Source organism: Vigna unguiculata, chromosome 3, assembly GCF_004118075.2.
Source record: "Vigna unguiculata cultivar IT97K-499-35 chromosome 3, ASM411807v1, whole genome shotgun sequence".
Taxonomy (NCBI): domain Eukaryota; kingdom Viridiplantae; phylum Streptophyta; class Magnoliopsida; order Fabales; family Fabaceae; genus Vigna; species Vigna unguiculata.
In genome coordinates this window covers 5,325,872-5,340,909 of record NC_040281.1, presented here as the reverse complement: position 1 = coordinate 5,340,909, position 15,038 = coordinate 5,325,872, and the positions used below count along the sequence as shown (strand labels likewise).

The 15,038-nt window shown below is 31.7% G+C and overlaps 2 protein-coding genes across 2 annotated transcripts; one reads left to right on the top strand and one right to left on the bottom strand.

Annotated features, from left to right (window-relative positions):
* The first annotated feature begins 282 nt into the window (after nt 1–282).
* On the top strand, nt 283–4,023 carry LOC114177603 (UDP-glucuronate:xylan alpha-glucuronosyltransferase 1). Its single transcript, XM_028063017.1, has 3 exons — nt 283–436; nt 1,845–2,647; nt 2,765–4,023. The coding sequence occupies exons 1-3, from the start codon at nt 384–386 to the stop codon at nt 3,796–3,798; spliced, it is 1,890 nt and encodes a 629-aa protein (XP_027918818.1). The 5' UTR covers nt 283–383; the 3' UTR covers nt 3,799–4,023.
* A 3,969-nt stretch (nt 4,024–7,992) lies between these two features.
* LOC114178803 (probable pectinesterase/pectinesterase inhibitor 51) lies at nt 7,993–10,286 on the bottom strand. The gene is made up of 2 exons (XM_028064903.1): nt 9,356–10,286; nt 7,993–8,899 (listed from the first exon to the last, which is right to left on the bottom strand). The coding sequence occupies exons 1-2, from the start codon at nt 10,284–10,286 to the stop codon at nt 8,211–8,213; spliced, it is 1,620 nt and encodes a 539-aa protein (XP_027920704.1). The 3' UTR covers nt 7,993–8,210.
* Nucleotides 10,287–15,038: the final 4,752 nt, after the last annotated feature.

Here is a 15,038-nt window from a genome sequence, read left to right as displayed (position 1 = left end):
AGGGCTAAAAATAGAAGAAAAACTAGGAATTAGAAAAATATGTTGAAGATAAAGCAAGGTTGGTGACTCTATTCAAAAGTAAAATGAAACCGAAAGAAATGAGAAAAATTTTCAAAGAAGTTACTCTGTCAGAATGTCTACATTGACTCAAACTTGCCAACTATGTCATAATGTCTCCATTCCATCTCTTTATCTTTGTTCTCCACAAGCTTCTAAATTTGCCTATTTTTTATAGATATCTCAATCTCCATCTCTATCTCTCTCATTTCTCTGCATAGCGAATTCTGTGAGGATTGTGGTTTTGAAGTTGAAGAGTTCACGAAAATTTACTCGTTCAGATGTTGCATGCCTCTGTAGCTGAAAAGTGAAAAGATAGAACAAAAATGGCTACTTCCCCACGTGGTCTTGAAGGTAGACACCGTTTTCCAGCATCCATGTGAGTGTCTTCTGGTTACACTTTCTGCCTTACGTTCTCAACTTTATCATTGTTATTATTAAGCTCTTAATTAATAGCGTGTTGCCTCCATTAATTTGAAAAGTTCCAAGCCAAATTCACTGTTTTGGTCCACTTTTCATTTTCATAAGGTCTTATATCTATTTCGTGCTTCATATACTGAATGCAGACACTGACACCAACTTCAACCATTTGTTGTAATAAACTGCACAACTCTCTCACTTTTACTGATTCCTAGGTTAAATATAGTGTATAAAAAAGACAAGTCTAATGTTTGCAGGGATTACGTCAAATTGAACCATTGGATTAGGCCATATTTGACATTAACTTTTCGGCAATTCTTCTTACACCTCCAAATATTTTCTCATGTATCCTTATAAAAAAAAATCACTTTGCTCTTTTCGGATTTAATAATTTGAAAGTATAAAATGAATTTAGTATTATATAATATGAAAGTAAAAAGTACTTCTAAATTGTATAATCTGAAAATTAAAAAAAAAAAACTTGTACAATCAAAAAATTGTTTTTTTTTTGTTATTTTTAGTTTTTAAATTATATAATTTGATTTTTTTTAGATTACACAATCTAAAAAGGATAAAATGAAAATTTTTATTATATGAGATGCAAAAAGAAAATATGGAGGTGCAGAAAGAAGCTCTGAATTTTTTTTCCTCAAAAGGTCAAGTTGGATAACAGGCCGAGAGTTATGATAATTAACCCTAATCTTTTCTTTCTAAAATTTACTTAAAAATTGTTTTCAAACATAAAGAATGTTTATTTTGAATATTGATTAGTTTTAATTTTTTATATGAGATAATCTTATAAATCATTTAAAATTAACAAATTTATACTCCCATTAGAAAAGAAAGAAAATAGAAACGCACCATCCTATTTTTATTAGACCATCCTAATTTTGGAAATTACATTTTATTTTATTTTTTTACATTTTGAAAATTTAGTTTAAAAAAATTCTAATTAATACTAAGGCTGACAAAAACAAGTCGAGTTAAACCGACCAAATGTTTAAATAGACTATTAATTTTTTGCTCGTCTGATTTGTATGACTTGTTTTATTTTATATGCATTGTATAAGAAAGGAAAAAGAATATTTGGGCTTGTATTTTACTGACCCAGCCTGGCCCAAAAAGATCAGGCCTAATTGTCCTGGTTATTTTCAGGTCACAGATTAATGAGCCCAATCTAGCAAGACCATTTTATTTTATACAGCTCTAGAGAATACATATTCAAAACAAAAAAAAGAGAGGGTTTGAAGAGAAAAAGAAAGGGGGTGTGAAAGGAATGGGCCTACATATTCAAAAAAATTTCAAATATATTTTCTTCCATCTTGGTTATATCTATTATTTTGACGTTGAACAACTACGTGGTACAGTGTAGATTTATACAAACGAAGATTAACAAAAGACAATGCTAAAAATGTCGAGAAAGAGAAGCCTATCCAGTTATCCATCAGAGACAGAAACTCAAGATGCAACTTTTCTTTCTTGAAAACTTCTCTCCTATTCATAACCATCTGCATTACTTGTGTAATGCTTCTTTATTCCACAAAACTTTACAACGGAAACCATTTATGGGGTGGATCAGATCCTCGATATACATCGGATGTAGACATTAACTGGGATGATATGTTACAAATTACAGAGAAACTGACAGGGAAAAAAGAATTTCAAGGAGTTGGGCTTCTAAACTTCAATAAGACTGAATTAGAGCATTGGAAACAGCTTATTCCTAATGTTACACATGTTGTCCTGAACTTAGAGTATGCTGCAGAAAACGTGACATGGGAATCCCTATACCCAGAATGGATTGATGAAGAAGAAGGGACCCAAGTTCCGATTTGTCCTTCCCTTCCAAGTCTTAGATCTCCTGGAATAAGGCTCAATCTCATAGCTCTGAAGCTTCCTTGTGTCAATGGAGGGAATTGGTCTAGAGATGTTGCTCGCTTGCACTTGCAACTAGCAGCAGCTAGGCTTGCAACCTCTTTCAAAAGCAATTATCCCGTTTATGTGCTTTTTGTTTCCAAATTCTTCCCAATACCAAATTTGTTTACCTGCAAAGAACTTGCCAGACATGAAGGGAATCTATGGTTGTACAGACCAAACCTGACTGTTTTGAGACAAAGACTCCTCCTCCCAGTAGGATCATGTGAACTTTCACTTCCTTTGAGGGACAAAGGTTAGTTCTGTTTTTCTAACACATGAGCAATAGAACATCATCATGTTGTGTTGTGTCTTCTTTATATTTCTTTTATCGAGTATGTGATTTGGATTCAATTGAATTAACTGCAAGCAGAGGTGATTTACGCGGGAAATGCTCGAACAGAAGCGTATGTAACTATTCTCCATTCAGCTCACGTTTATGTGTGTGGAGCTATTGCTGCTGCACAAAGCATTCGCATGTCTGGATCAACTCGGGACCTGGTTATACTTGTTGATGAGACATTGGGTGAGTACCACAGAAGTGGTTTAGAAGCAGCAGGGTGGAAGATTAGGAGAATACAAAGGATCAGAAACCCAAAGGCTGAAAAAGATGCTTACAACGAATGGAACTACAGCAAGTTTCGTTTGTGGCAGCTTACAGATTACGACAAGATAATATTCATCGATGCAGATTTGGTCATTCTAAGAAACATAGATTTCCTATTTGGAATGCCAGAAATCACTGCAACAGGAAATGATGGCACAGTTTTTAACTCGGGTGTGATGGTGGTTGAGCCATCAAATTGCACATTCAAGCTTCTGATGGATCATATTGATGAGTTTGAGTCCTACAACGGAGGGGACCAGGGATACTTAAATGAAATATTTACATGGTGGCACAGGATACCGAAGCACATGAACTTTTTGAAGCATTTTTGGGTTGGAGATGAGGAAGAGAAGAAGCAAATGAAGACTTTGTTGTTTGGTGCTGAGCCTCCAGTTTTATATGTGCTTCACTATCTAGGAATGAAGCCGTGGTTGTGCTTTCGGGACTACGATTGTAACTGGAATGCTGATATCTTTCACGAGTTTGCGAGTGATGTTGCTCATGAAAGGTGGTGGAAGGTGCATGATGAAATGCCTAAGCTTTTGCAGCAGTTTTGCATGTTGAAGTCAAAGCAGAAGGCCCAGTTGGAATGGGATCGTAGGCAAGCTCAAATTGCAAACTTCTCAGATGGGCATTGGCGAATCAGGGTTAAAGATAAGAGGTTGAAGAAATGCATAGATAAGTTGTGTTCATGGAAAAACATGTTGAAGCATTGGGGTGAAACCAATTGGACCGGTGATGATTCTTGTTATACTCCAACGCCACCTGCCATTGCCACAACATCACTTTCTGATCTGTGACATGAATTTAACTTTCTTGCGAGTGTGAATAAATTTCTTGGTGCAGAAAAATGGCATCAAGGGAGAAAATTTCCTGCTTAGATTTGAATCAACATGGTCTATTCTACTCTATTTTTGGTGTGTGCTGAGTCTGCTCGTCAGTGTGATCAGGTATTATAACAGAGTATTAAGACATTCACACTTGTATTCTTTTATACTCCCACTCCACAGTCAAATAAATTCTTATTTTATCAGTGAAACAGGTGTAAAATATTAATTTATTTGAAATAAAAGTAGAAAAAAATAAAAAAAATAAATATATAGATATAGATACAGATATTAATATTACAAATGTTAATATCCTTTTGATGCGATGAAGAACTTTCATGAATTTTGCAAAAAAATTAAACTGAAATAAATTACATTAATTATAAATTATCTTATATAACAATAGTAGTGAATAATTATTAAAGAAAAATTGTGTATTTTTGGATGTTTAGAAAATAAAAAAGAAAGCAGAATATTTTGATGGTAGACCTCCACGACAAAATGAGAAAATAAAAAAAATAATAGTGATGGGAGAAAAAAAAGGAGGCATTTCTTAATATGTAATATTTAAGCTATCAATGTTTGATCCATTAAGAAAACAATAAATAATCTTTAACTAATAAATCAATTATAACCAGACCAATTTAAAGAAAGCGGTAATAGATCATTTAAAACTTTCAAAATGAAAACAATAACTTATGAAAAAACAAATAAAAATGTAATAAAATATTTCATTTGAAATAATAGTATTATATATTTATAGTAAAGTTATAAAAGAGTTAAATATATTATGAAAAAAATATTTAAAGTACATTTTTGTTGTCAAATTATAAATAAATCTTACATCAAAATAATTTTTTTAATTATATGAAAACGTTTAAAAAATTTATGAGAGTCAAACCGATGCACTTAGAGTTAGTAAAATAGACTCGATTTAAATAATGTTTGACCAAATTGAAAATAATAACCTAAATTAAAGAAGATCAATTTTTTCTAATTCCTTTAACCTACAATCCAATCAATTTAGTTGAATCAATTCAAATTTTTGAGTTATCTTTATAATAAAGTTATAAAAGAGTTAAATATATTATGAAAACAATATTTAAAGTACATTTTTGTTGTCAAATTATAAATAAATGTTACATCAAAATAAAATTTTTAATTCTATAAAAAAGTTTAAAAAATTTATGAGAGTCACACTCATGTACTTAGAGTTAGTAGAATAGACTCGATTTAAATAATGTTTGACCAAATTAAAAATAATAACCTGAGTTAAAGGAGATCAATTTTTTTCTAATTCGTTTAACCTACAATCCAATCAATTTAGTTGAATCAATTCAAATTTTTGAGTTATCTTTTAGTAAAGCTATAAAAGAGTTAAATATATTATGAAAAATATATATATACATTTTTGTTGTCAAATTATAAGTAAATGTTACATCAAAATGATTTATTTAATTAATTAAAAACGTTATGACAGTCAAACTTATAGTTACTAAAATAGACCCGATTTAATTTTTGTCTAATTCGTTTAACCTATAATCCAATCAATTTAGTTGAATCAATTCAAACTTTTGATTGGACCTAAAAATAATATATTTTATTAAAATGTATACATGTGTTATATATTGTTTATACATTGATTAGTTACATCTTAAAAAAATTAAAAGTAATTTTTGTATGATTAAATTTGCGAAAATTATTTTATTTATATTTTTTAAAATCAAATAAAAAGTAACTCTTTAACACGATACTTAATTAGTTTAGACCAAAATTTTTAACTCATTAAGAATCCCTAACTTGACCTCATCAACATCAAGTTTCCACTTAAAAACGAACCATCCATCTCCACTGAATCAAGTAGATTTTTTCCTTGAAAAAAATCATCATAAAGATCTACAAGTTTGTGTATCACAAATTTATAGATTCAAAAAGGAAAGAAAGTCACAAAAAAACACAAATAGTTCAGCCTCACATAACTTTATTTTATGATACTTTTTACCCGTAGATATCAAATCGCTTCAACTTAGTGTTTTAAAAAGTCAAAAAATTATTAACAACTTTCTTAATGACGGTAGTACTATATTTGGATAAGAAAGAAAATTCTAGGAGATAAAATATAACTCATTAATAAGTAAAACAATTATTTGAATTAATGGCAATAAGATAGGATGAAATTAATTTTTATCCACTTTTTTAGTTGGATTGAAAGATAAAAGAAAATAAATCTATCTTTATAATGAAATAATAATAATAATATAACTCATTTATAAGAAAAATATCAAAACGTGCAGAAAGGAGTCAAAGATATAGACATTAAGATTTTTTGTATCCATCAATGGAAAATCTTCACTCTATGAAGAAGGAATTGAAATCCACTCATAATTATAATCCTTTCATCTTATATATTTATTCCAAAAAAACATAAAAAAAAGAAGTATTTCTTTCTTCTTCATTCACCTCTTTCCTCTTTGTTTCCCTCAAATGTGAGAGAAAATTCATGATACCAAGTCTCAAATAAATAATATTCTCATTTATTTCTCATTTGAATTTTGGTTTTACAAATGTTGGATATGAAACTTCCTTATGAAAAAGACTCCGTTATGAATATAGTTAGACTTTAACGGCGTGTGATATGATAAATTCAAATATTAACTAAGATAATTTTTTATTATTCTGATAAAATACTAAGAAAACTATTTCCACTTATATATAATAATATTTCTAATCGATTTAAAATTTCCTTCAATAAGTTTTGATCATCATAGGTTGACTAAATTCAATTGAAAGGGAAGATATAAGAAGTTGGATTGTGCTTCAGGTTTAAATTCAACACACAATGGTTGGGGACAGATGAATAATGGTTGAACCAATACACATATTATTCAACCATATTGTATTAGCAGAACCACTCTCTGACAAACTAGTTCAATGGGTTGTTAATTAGTACGACCCCTGTATTGATTATGAGCCACAATGTTCCAACAAACCTAGTCATTATTATATTCATATGTCGGAATAACAGCATTTGTATAGCAAGTGGATATACTCTAAATGCCTCATTATTCATCCTACAGCAGGTAGTGCAGGTAGTGGACAAACCACCCATTTCAAAGAGTAGCTAATGCATTATTACAGTGCCTAACCAACTCCCAAAATAGCATTATTAGTGCAGCAATGCACTAATGCTATTTTTTAATACATTGGCTAAGGTAATGAGACAAATTTGTGAAAATATATAATTTTGTCCATGCTCAAAAACTTCCAAGAATTATACCTTTTGGAAAAGAAATGTGTGGATGAATAATGGTGAACAAACTCTCACGTGACCTTTCCGCAACATGTGACTACTGCCAACACTTTCCCTTCACTCATATTTTATTTTTCTTTGAACACTGAATCCATCCATTAATTTTATTAAATGTGTAGCATACAATATTTTGTGGTAGAAGTAACTGCCCGTAGTTGCGTGGATGGTTAAAGGTTAAATGATGCGAAAATGACCAAACAATGATGTTTGTTTATCAAATTCCCGAGTGCTCCTACCACTGTCTCACCTCAAATTCCTTTGTCATTCACGTGCAACTCTATGTGAACATGGATCGATACTTTATTAATGGGAATGGGACGCATAAGCAACTAAATCACCCTTTTGCCAAACCTCACAGTATCTGCCACATCTACTACACTCATTTACTTATTTGCTTTAATTATATACACAATATGTTTCTGTTTATTTCTTGCCATTTGTATTATGGAAGATGGTTTACAAGTTTCGTCCATGTAGCAATTATAGAAATTGAAAAATCAATGCTTTTGTTACAAGATCGTGGTGCCCATACCGGTGGTGTTCACCCCCCACGTCGCTTTTTCTTCAGACGGAAAGTACAAATCTACTTCAACAGGTGACAGGTCGTGCTATGTAAACACCACTTGTGTGTTTCTTATTCATCGTTTAAATAAATTATTATTTTTACAATAATGTCCGGAATATCTTTCGCATACATTTTTCTTATGTAGTATAGCAAAACATGTAAACTTGGAACAGAGTATCGTGTTTGGAAGTCCCGTGTGTAACGATTCAGGCAAAAGCAAATTCTCATTTTCTAAAGCATGAGATCGATGAAGCAAGTTTTTGAAGAATATATATCATTTAGTTGGAGCTTGTTTTCCATGATTTTAACTGATAACCAAACACGTTAAATCATTCGTATAGGGGTGAACCCAGTAAAGAGAGTGAGATTACATCTGTTGCCACCTGTAGTTTTCCAGTACCACTCAAATTGATTTAAAATTTCTTCCTAACTGGAAAGCTATTATTGATATTGTATTGATTGATAATTGGTGATGTACAAAAGTCCTGCATTTGCTGTGATGTCCATTAACTACGAGGATGATGATGGAATCCAATCATTTCCTTGAATGAAGTTCTGTACCGAGTAGGCCACGACGTGGTCTTCAGGGATCTTACTACTCCAGGATACCCTCTGAGACAAATCAGAACCAGGACCCTTGTTCCCGAACTCCCCATAGTAAAGTGTCTTGAGGGCAAAGTCACCGGTCCATGGCATCCAACCCTGGGGTGTCACAATCACCTCCAACTCTGAATTAACGAAAACCGTTCTCGAATACTCCTTCCAAGGCCTACCCAAGTAGTTCTTGTGCACCTTTGGGTTGCGGTGATACAAAGCCATGTACTCCTCAGTGCCATTGATGACACAGTTCTGGAAAACAAAGCCTGTGGGTTGTGCTGGGTCCGTTCTGCCATGTGCAGTGAGAGCATTGTTCTCGCCCTTCTCTGGACGCACTTGCCTGGGACGAACCAGGACGAGACAGTCTTGGAAAACTGCGGCAGCGTTTCCAAAGATGAAATCCACGTTGCCCTCAATGCGGCATGATTTGTAGAATTGGCGCAGGGAGTGAGCATAGAGAGTGTCTTGGTTGCCCAAGAATTCGCAATTCTCAATCACAGAAAGATCACTGTCTGATCTGAATGCCACTGCCTGGTGTGCGTCAGGACCAGCTGTGTTCTCGATCGTCAGATCCTTTGCCATGAATCCATCCCCAAGAACCGCTGCCATCATAGTTAATATCAAATTAATTAATTAATCACATCTTTCACATAACTAAATTTTTCTTCCTTTCCAATTTCATTTTTTAAAAAGATGAAATAAATAACAAGTATAAACATAATTACAGAATTTTTTTAAAAGGTATTAATGTAATTTAAACTAAAAGATTAAGTTAAATAATCCTTTTACTTCTGAAAGTATAAATAGTGTCAATTTAACTCTGAAAGAATAAAAATATTGTTATCCGATATTTTAATTTCAATATGTAAAAAGTGAGCTAAGTTTATGAAACTATTTTATTAAGTTATAATATTTATACATTTTAATTTTTTAAGTACCAAATTAACGTTAAGCAGTAAAGTTAACTTTTGAGAAGAAATGTGATTTATCGTTAGTTGGAAGAGCTACTGAGGGAAGAAAATGACCAATTTACCCATAAATATATGATTGAAACGTACCGACGGTGGCAGAGTTGTAAGTTGTCATGGTTGGTTGCCCCACGTTAGCGTCACCGGTTATAACCGTTTTTCCAATGCCGTCACCCAAGAACACCACATTCCTCTTCGCCAACGGAACCCTAACGGTCTCCTTGTAAACTCCTTCTTTTATGAGTATGACAAACCGCTTCTTCCCGTCGCCGTTATCTGGCGCAGCGTTAACGGCCTCTTGTATGGTCTTATAACAGCCGTCAGCTCCGTCTTTACAGACAGTAACGTCGGGTTTCAAATTGGGCGGAACACCTCCCACGGTTCCGGAGTCGCCGGAGGCGAGGCTGCCCCAGAAGCCGTTGCGCTCGGTGGCGGGAGGCTTCCACGAAGCGGCGTCGTTTCCGAAGGCGTCCAGGGAGAAGGCCATGCTGAGGGCGTTGCTGGAGAGAGATTCGAGGGAGTCGATGAACGCCATCGCTTTGCCGACGGCCGCGGACACGTTCGCATATTTGAGGCTGTTCCAGCAGTCGTACTGGTAAGCGAGCGCCGCGCCCAGCCACGCGCGCGCGTCCTTGGTTTTGCCGAGTGGCAGCGCGTCGCTGGCGAGGGAAGTGCGGTGCTTCGAGTTGTCCAACACTTCAACGCAGGTGGAGGCGGCCACGGTGAGGTTGCGGCTGCCGGAAGCGCCGTCGAGGAGGGAATTCACCATGGACTGAGCGGTGGCGAGGTTTTCAGAGTAGATGGCGATGGCGGACTGGATTAGCTGGAGAGAGGTCGGGTTGGGCGGGAGTTTGGGGTATTGGGAGAGAGAGGTTTCGCATTGCTGCGGGAAGCGCGTGGCGGCGCAGGCTTGTTGGATCTCCGGCGTGACAGATTTGACGGCGGTGACAGGCGGGGTTTTACGGTGCGCGGCGGAGAGGGTTAGGAGGAGGAAGAGAGAAAAGAGGAAGAGATAATCCATTGTGGAATGTTGGGAGAATGAATGATTGTTGAACTTATTTATAGGTGTATGTGGTAATTCATATTTGATAATTTAGATTTTGTTTTTGTTTTAGAAAGATGGCAGTGGTATGAATCTGATGGCCCTGTTTTTTGTCTCGTGACTCTGAAGTTGGAAGCGGTTCACGGGTTTGTTTGTTGGACCGAGGGATGAAGAAATGGCCACTTTTGGAATTATTAATTTGATTATTAGGCTGCATTTATTTGTGTTTAATAGTGTTATTAATGCAGACATTATTATTATCCGAATTTATGGTAAGTTGTGATGAGAAAAGAGGATGACTGAAAAGTGAAGAGTGAAAGGGAAGACTTGAGTACGGACTACGGAGTGAGAGGGGGAGAGGTATTATTACGTTCCCAAGTATTGAAAATTTGACTGTTTAAAATATTTATAATCATTTAAATAAATTGTTAAATTTAATTGATATTAAATTCTGTTGAAAATATTAAATTATTTCATAATGAGAGATAAAAATTTAAGTATCGATTTAAATTAATAATTTCAGTGTATTTAAAATTTAATGTGCTTATTAGGTTTTTATATAATATATCCATATTTATGGAATAAAATTTATTGGAATATCTTAATAATTATATTTAATTATAACTTTATAAATCAATTAAATATTATAATAATTGTAATAAGTTTATTGAATTAATTATATAATATATAAAATGATATATTAAATTAAGTTGTGTAGTTAACAAAATAATGTTATACTTATTTTTTTAATTTTTAAGTAATAAATAATATATTTAAAAAATTATTTTTTATAATAAGGAAAGTTTAGACTTATTACGTTACTTATGATATGATTCTTGTGGTTACGATACTCAATGTCAATGTCCTTGACATAAAGTATGTGTTGGAGATTTTATATTTATTATAAATAAGATTAATTTATAACATGGTATCATAGTCATCAAAATCTATACTTCTTAAGATTTGAGTCTATTTTATTACTTATTGTCAGATTTTTTTAATTTTCATGTTCAATGTCCTCGACATTAAATTTTGTTAGAGATAGCAAATCGACAAAATTACACATAATTTTTTAATTAATTTACTTATTGTTTTATTTTACTATATTATTTTTTACTCTTTCACATGTAATTTTGTGTTTTTCAATAAAAGAAAAAGAAAGTCAAACACAAACTTATTGTTCTATACTCATTTCTCATATGTTCAATTTTATTTATGAAGAAAAAAAAAACTTTTTCATACCTCACTTATACTAAAATATTATATTTCTATTTTTTTATCTCATAAATTTTTTGTACAATTAAATATATAAAATTTAAATGTATTATTTTAGATACGCCATTGCAAATGATGCAACGATGACAAAAAGGAGATATTATGATTAGATGGTGTAGAAATGAAGGGTGTGATTTATATGTATGGATTAATGTTCTTAAGGGTTGGTACATATGCTTTCATGGACCAAGACCATTTCATGAACCATCTTGAATCTATATTGTGTCAATAGATGACTCACATGCGCAACCATGACCTATGAGTATTTTAAATCATTCCACATAGTGATGCATTAACACTTTTATTTCATTAAAAAAAACACAACATGATAACTTTAGACAACTAACCTAAACCATGGGAACCTGAAGTTATAACCATAGCCCAAAACCAGAACCCTAGTGTTGATTATAATTGAATTATAACGCATAACTTCTTCTTTGTCTACTTTCTTTTGAGGAATAGATAGAATTTATCGGTGTGTTTAATAAACACGATGCACGAGAGAAAATTTCAGTTAACAAGACCAATGGAGGCTAGAGTGGCAAATGAATATGACTTTTATTTAACATAATGGAAGGGCATGGTGACTTACATAAACAAACTTGAGTTGTATAATGCACGTATTAAAAAAGGTTTTGAATGTGTTTGTTGCCTTCAGAGATGAGTTCTTAAATATATTTGTTGACATTTATATTTGTATGAAGTAGAAAAAAAAATATAAAAAACATGAAGATGAGACAGTGTCAACAAAGAGGTTGTTTTAATTTGGAATTCTTGTTGTGAGTATATGTTTGCCAAATATTTGATTTATGGTGGGAAACATTTAGTATTGTGTTTTGGTGTGCATGATAAAAGTTGTATTAATTAATTAATTAATGAAGATGTTACTCTAAATTGTGTTTCAAAAAGTAGTTTACAAAAGTTTAATATTAAAAAAAAAAAACTCTTTCTCAAAAAGGGTAGTTTTGAAAATAAAATAAAGTACTAAAAGTGGGATGAATTTAGTTAAAGAGACAATAATATTAGCAATTATCTTAAACTTGATAATTTAATATAATATATATTTTTTTAAGTTACATATATATTTACCCTATCTTGTAACCCTAAGTCATTAGCAAATATATTTTCTTCCGCCGAAGTCGAGAACTCAAAGTCTTGAATTCTTTAAGACTTAAAGTCGCCATTGTTATTTGTCATTTGTGCTCACCGTGTTCTTCAAACCACCAATTATCCCTAAAATTGGTATGACGATGAAAAACCTTCTTTCTAGGTCTAATTTCCTTTTGATTTTAGAATTTTATTTTCCATTTCAGTCTTTTTTTCCCCTTTTATTTCTTTAATTTTCCATTTCGGTAAATTAAGAACTAATTTTCCAATTTTATTTCTTTTTCCCAATTTTCTAGCCTTCACTTAATAAATTGCTGAGATCTACTATTTTGAGTCCTTCGAGTCGATTCTTCTTTCAGGTACTTATATCTTTTTGTCTTTTTAATTTTTAATTTTATTTATTTGTCTATTAATTGATACATTTCAAAATTAAAATTATGACAGTGTGTTTTTTGAGTGAACAAGGATTATTATGTTTAATTCTTACCATTTTAAAAGTTAATTACGTAATTGGGAGCAGTATCGTCATTTTAGGGCTATGTGCTTTATTTTTTTGCTGCTGAAGTCATACTATTTTAATTGCTAGCATTTATTATTAAAAATGATAGATTTAAGGGATTACAGATTTATAAATTATAATACAAAATGTTATATTCCAAAACACATATTCTCAATAATTCAAGTTATTATACAATCCAAATTAGTTTTATTTATTTATTTAGTAAAAATTATAAACTCATCCAACTTAATGTAATTAACTACATTTCATTTGGTCTAATGGTAAATTAGACTAAATCCCACCAAACTTGTTCCATGAAATTTAACTTAAAAAATTAGCTTATAAAAGAGTGATCATCAAGTTGTTCAATTTCGTATTTTTTTTTCTTCAAGAATATCAAGTGACACTTATAACCATTCTTTTCAAACTTTGGTCATAAAAAAATGGAAAAAGACAGATTATGAAACATCCTAAGACTAACTTTCTATTCTCTCTCTTTCTTACTCCTCTCTCCACGTCTTGTTCGACAATGCATTACTTAACATAATTTTGAACCAGTTTCAATGTTAGGAACCTCTTTAACAAAACAAAATAGGTGACAAGGGATTATTCTGTCTCACTCCTCTTTTATAAGAAAAAAAAAATCCAACAACATTCTCATTTAAACAGAAAAATTTAGCATGTTCAAGTACCATTTTCACTCGATTATAGAAATTTTGGTGGATTTTATAGTACTTCAAAATTTAAAGAACATAACTCAATCAAAAATATCAAAATCCTTTGTTTTATCATTAAGGTAATAACAAAATAGTTAAAAAAAGATAAAAGAAAATATTTTAGAATAATCACTTTTATGAAAATGTAACTCTTCTGTTTTAAAACATTTTAGTAGGAATATTTAATTACAACATATTTTTAAAACAAATAAAAGTTTGTTTTATTAAAAAAATATTTTAAATTATTTTATTTTTATCTTTTCTTCTTTTATCATTACCTTGATATTCTTCATTTTTTTGTCCTTTTTTACTAAATTTTCTTGCCATCCTGCCTCTTGATATAAGAACCAATAGATTTTAATTGTAATTAAAAGTCATCTAAATGTCTCTCACCATGTCATAACTTCAAAAAAAAATTCATTGCATCCATATTGAAAATACCATATATTTTTAATATAAGGTAGAATCATCATGTTTGAAAATAAGTATTGATTGATTCATTTCATTTAAACTAATTGCAAAGTTATTATCACACATATCAACCCTCCACGATTCAAAACATGCAACCATTACTTTTAAAAGTAGTTAATATATCTTCATTGGCCGAGCAACATTAAGAAAATTTTGATCTAATTCTAAAATAAACAAAAACATCATGAATAAATATATGCCTTTTGCTAGTGTGAACAAAAATTGTACCTTTCCTCTCAACATGAACACTTTCTCCATTAAGATTGACATTGATTTGCCCAACCAAGAGATGAAGATAATTGAAGGTGTCATATGGCTTATGTGACCACTATCAACATAATATACATTTTTTGAATTGAAGTTGCATGCTTGAGTAGCCATAAACAATTGTTCTTCAATTTGGAATTTGAAATTGACTTGATGTACACTTATATATTTGTTTCAAACTTATAATCAATAAAAAAATGTTCTAAATATCATTATCAAAGAAAGATAACTTAAACCATAACAACATAAAACAAAACTACAACATCAAAAAAAAAAAATGAACTAAAAGAGATCAAGTTTCTGTATACACCCGAAGGCTATTACTTCCTGCACCTCTACAATTACTAATTGCACCTATATAATAATAGAAAAAGACTCAAACATCCTTCACCACTC

Coding starts and splice junctions, on each gene's coding strand:
- LOC114177603 (XM_028063017.1), top strand. CDS start 384: ATGGCTACTTCCCCACGTGGTCTTGAAGGTAGACACCGTTTTCCAGCA. Junction 437..1,844: donor CACCGTTTTCCAGCATCCAT/GTGAGTGTCTTC, acceptor TACGTGGTACAG/TGTAGATTTATACAAACGAA. Junction 2,648..2,764: donor ACTTCCTTTGAGGGACAAAG/GTTAGTTCTGTT, acceptor AACTGCAAGCAG/AGGTGATTTACGCGGGAAAT.
- LOC114178803 (XM_028064903.1), bottom strand. CDS start 10,286: ATGGATTATCTCTTCCTCTTTTCTCTCTTCCTCCTCCTAACCCTCTCC. Junction 8,900..9,355: donor TTACAACTCTGCCACCGTCG/GTACGTTTCAAT, acceptor CTATGATGGCAG/CGGTTCTTGGGGATGGATTC.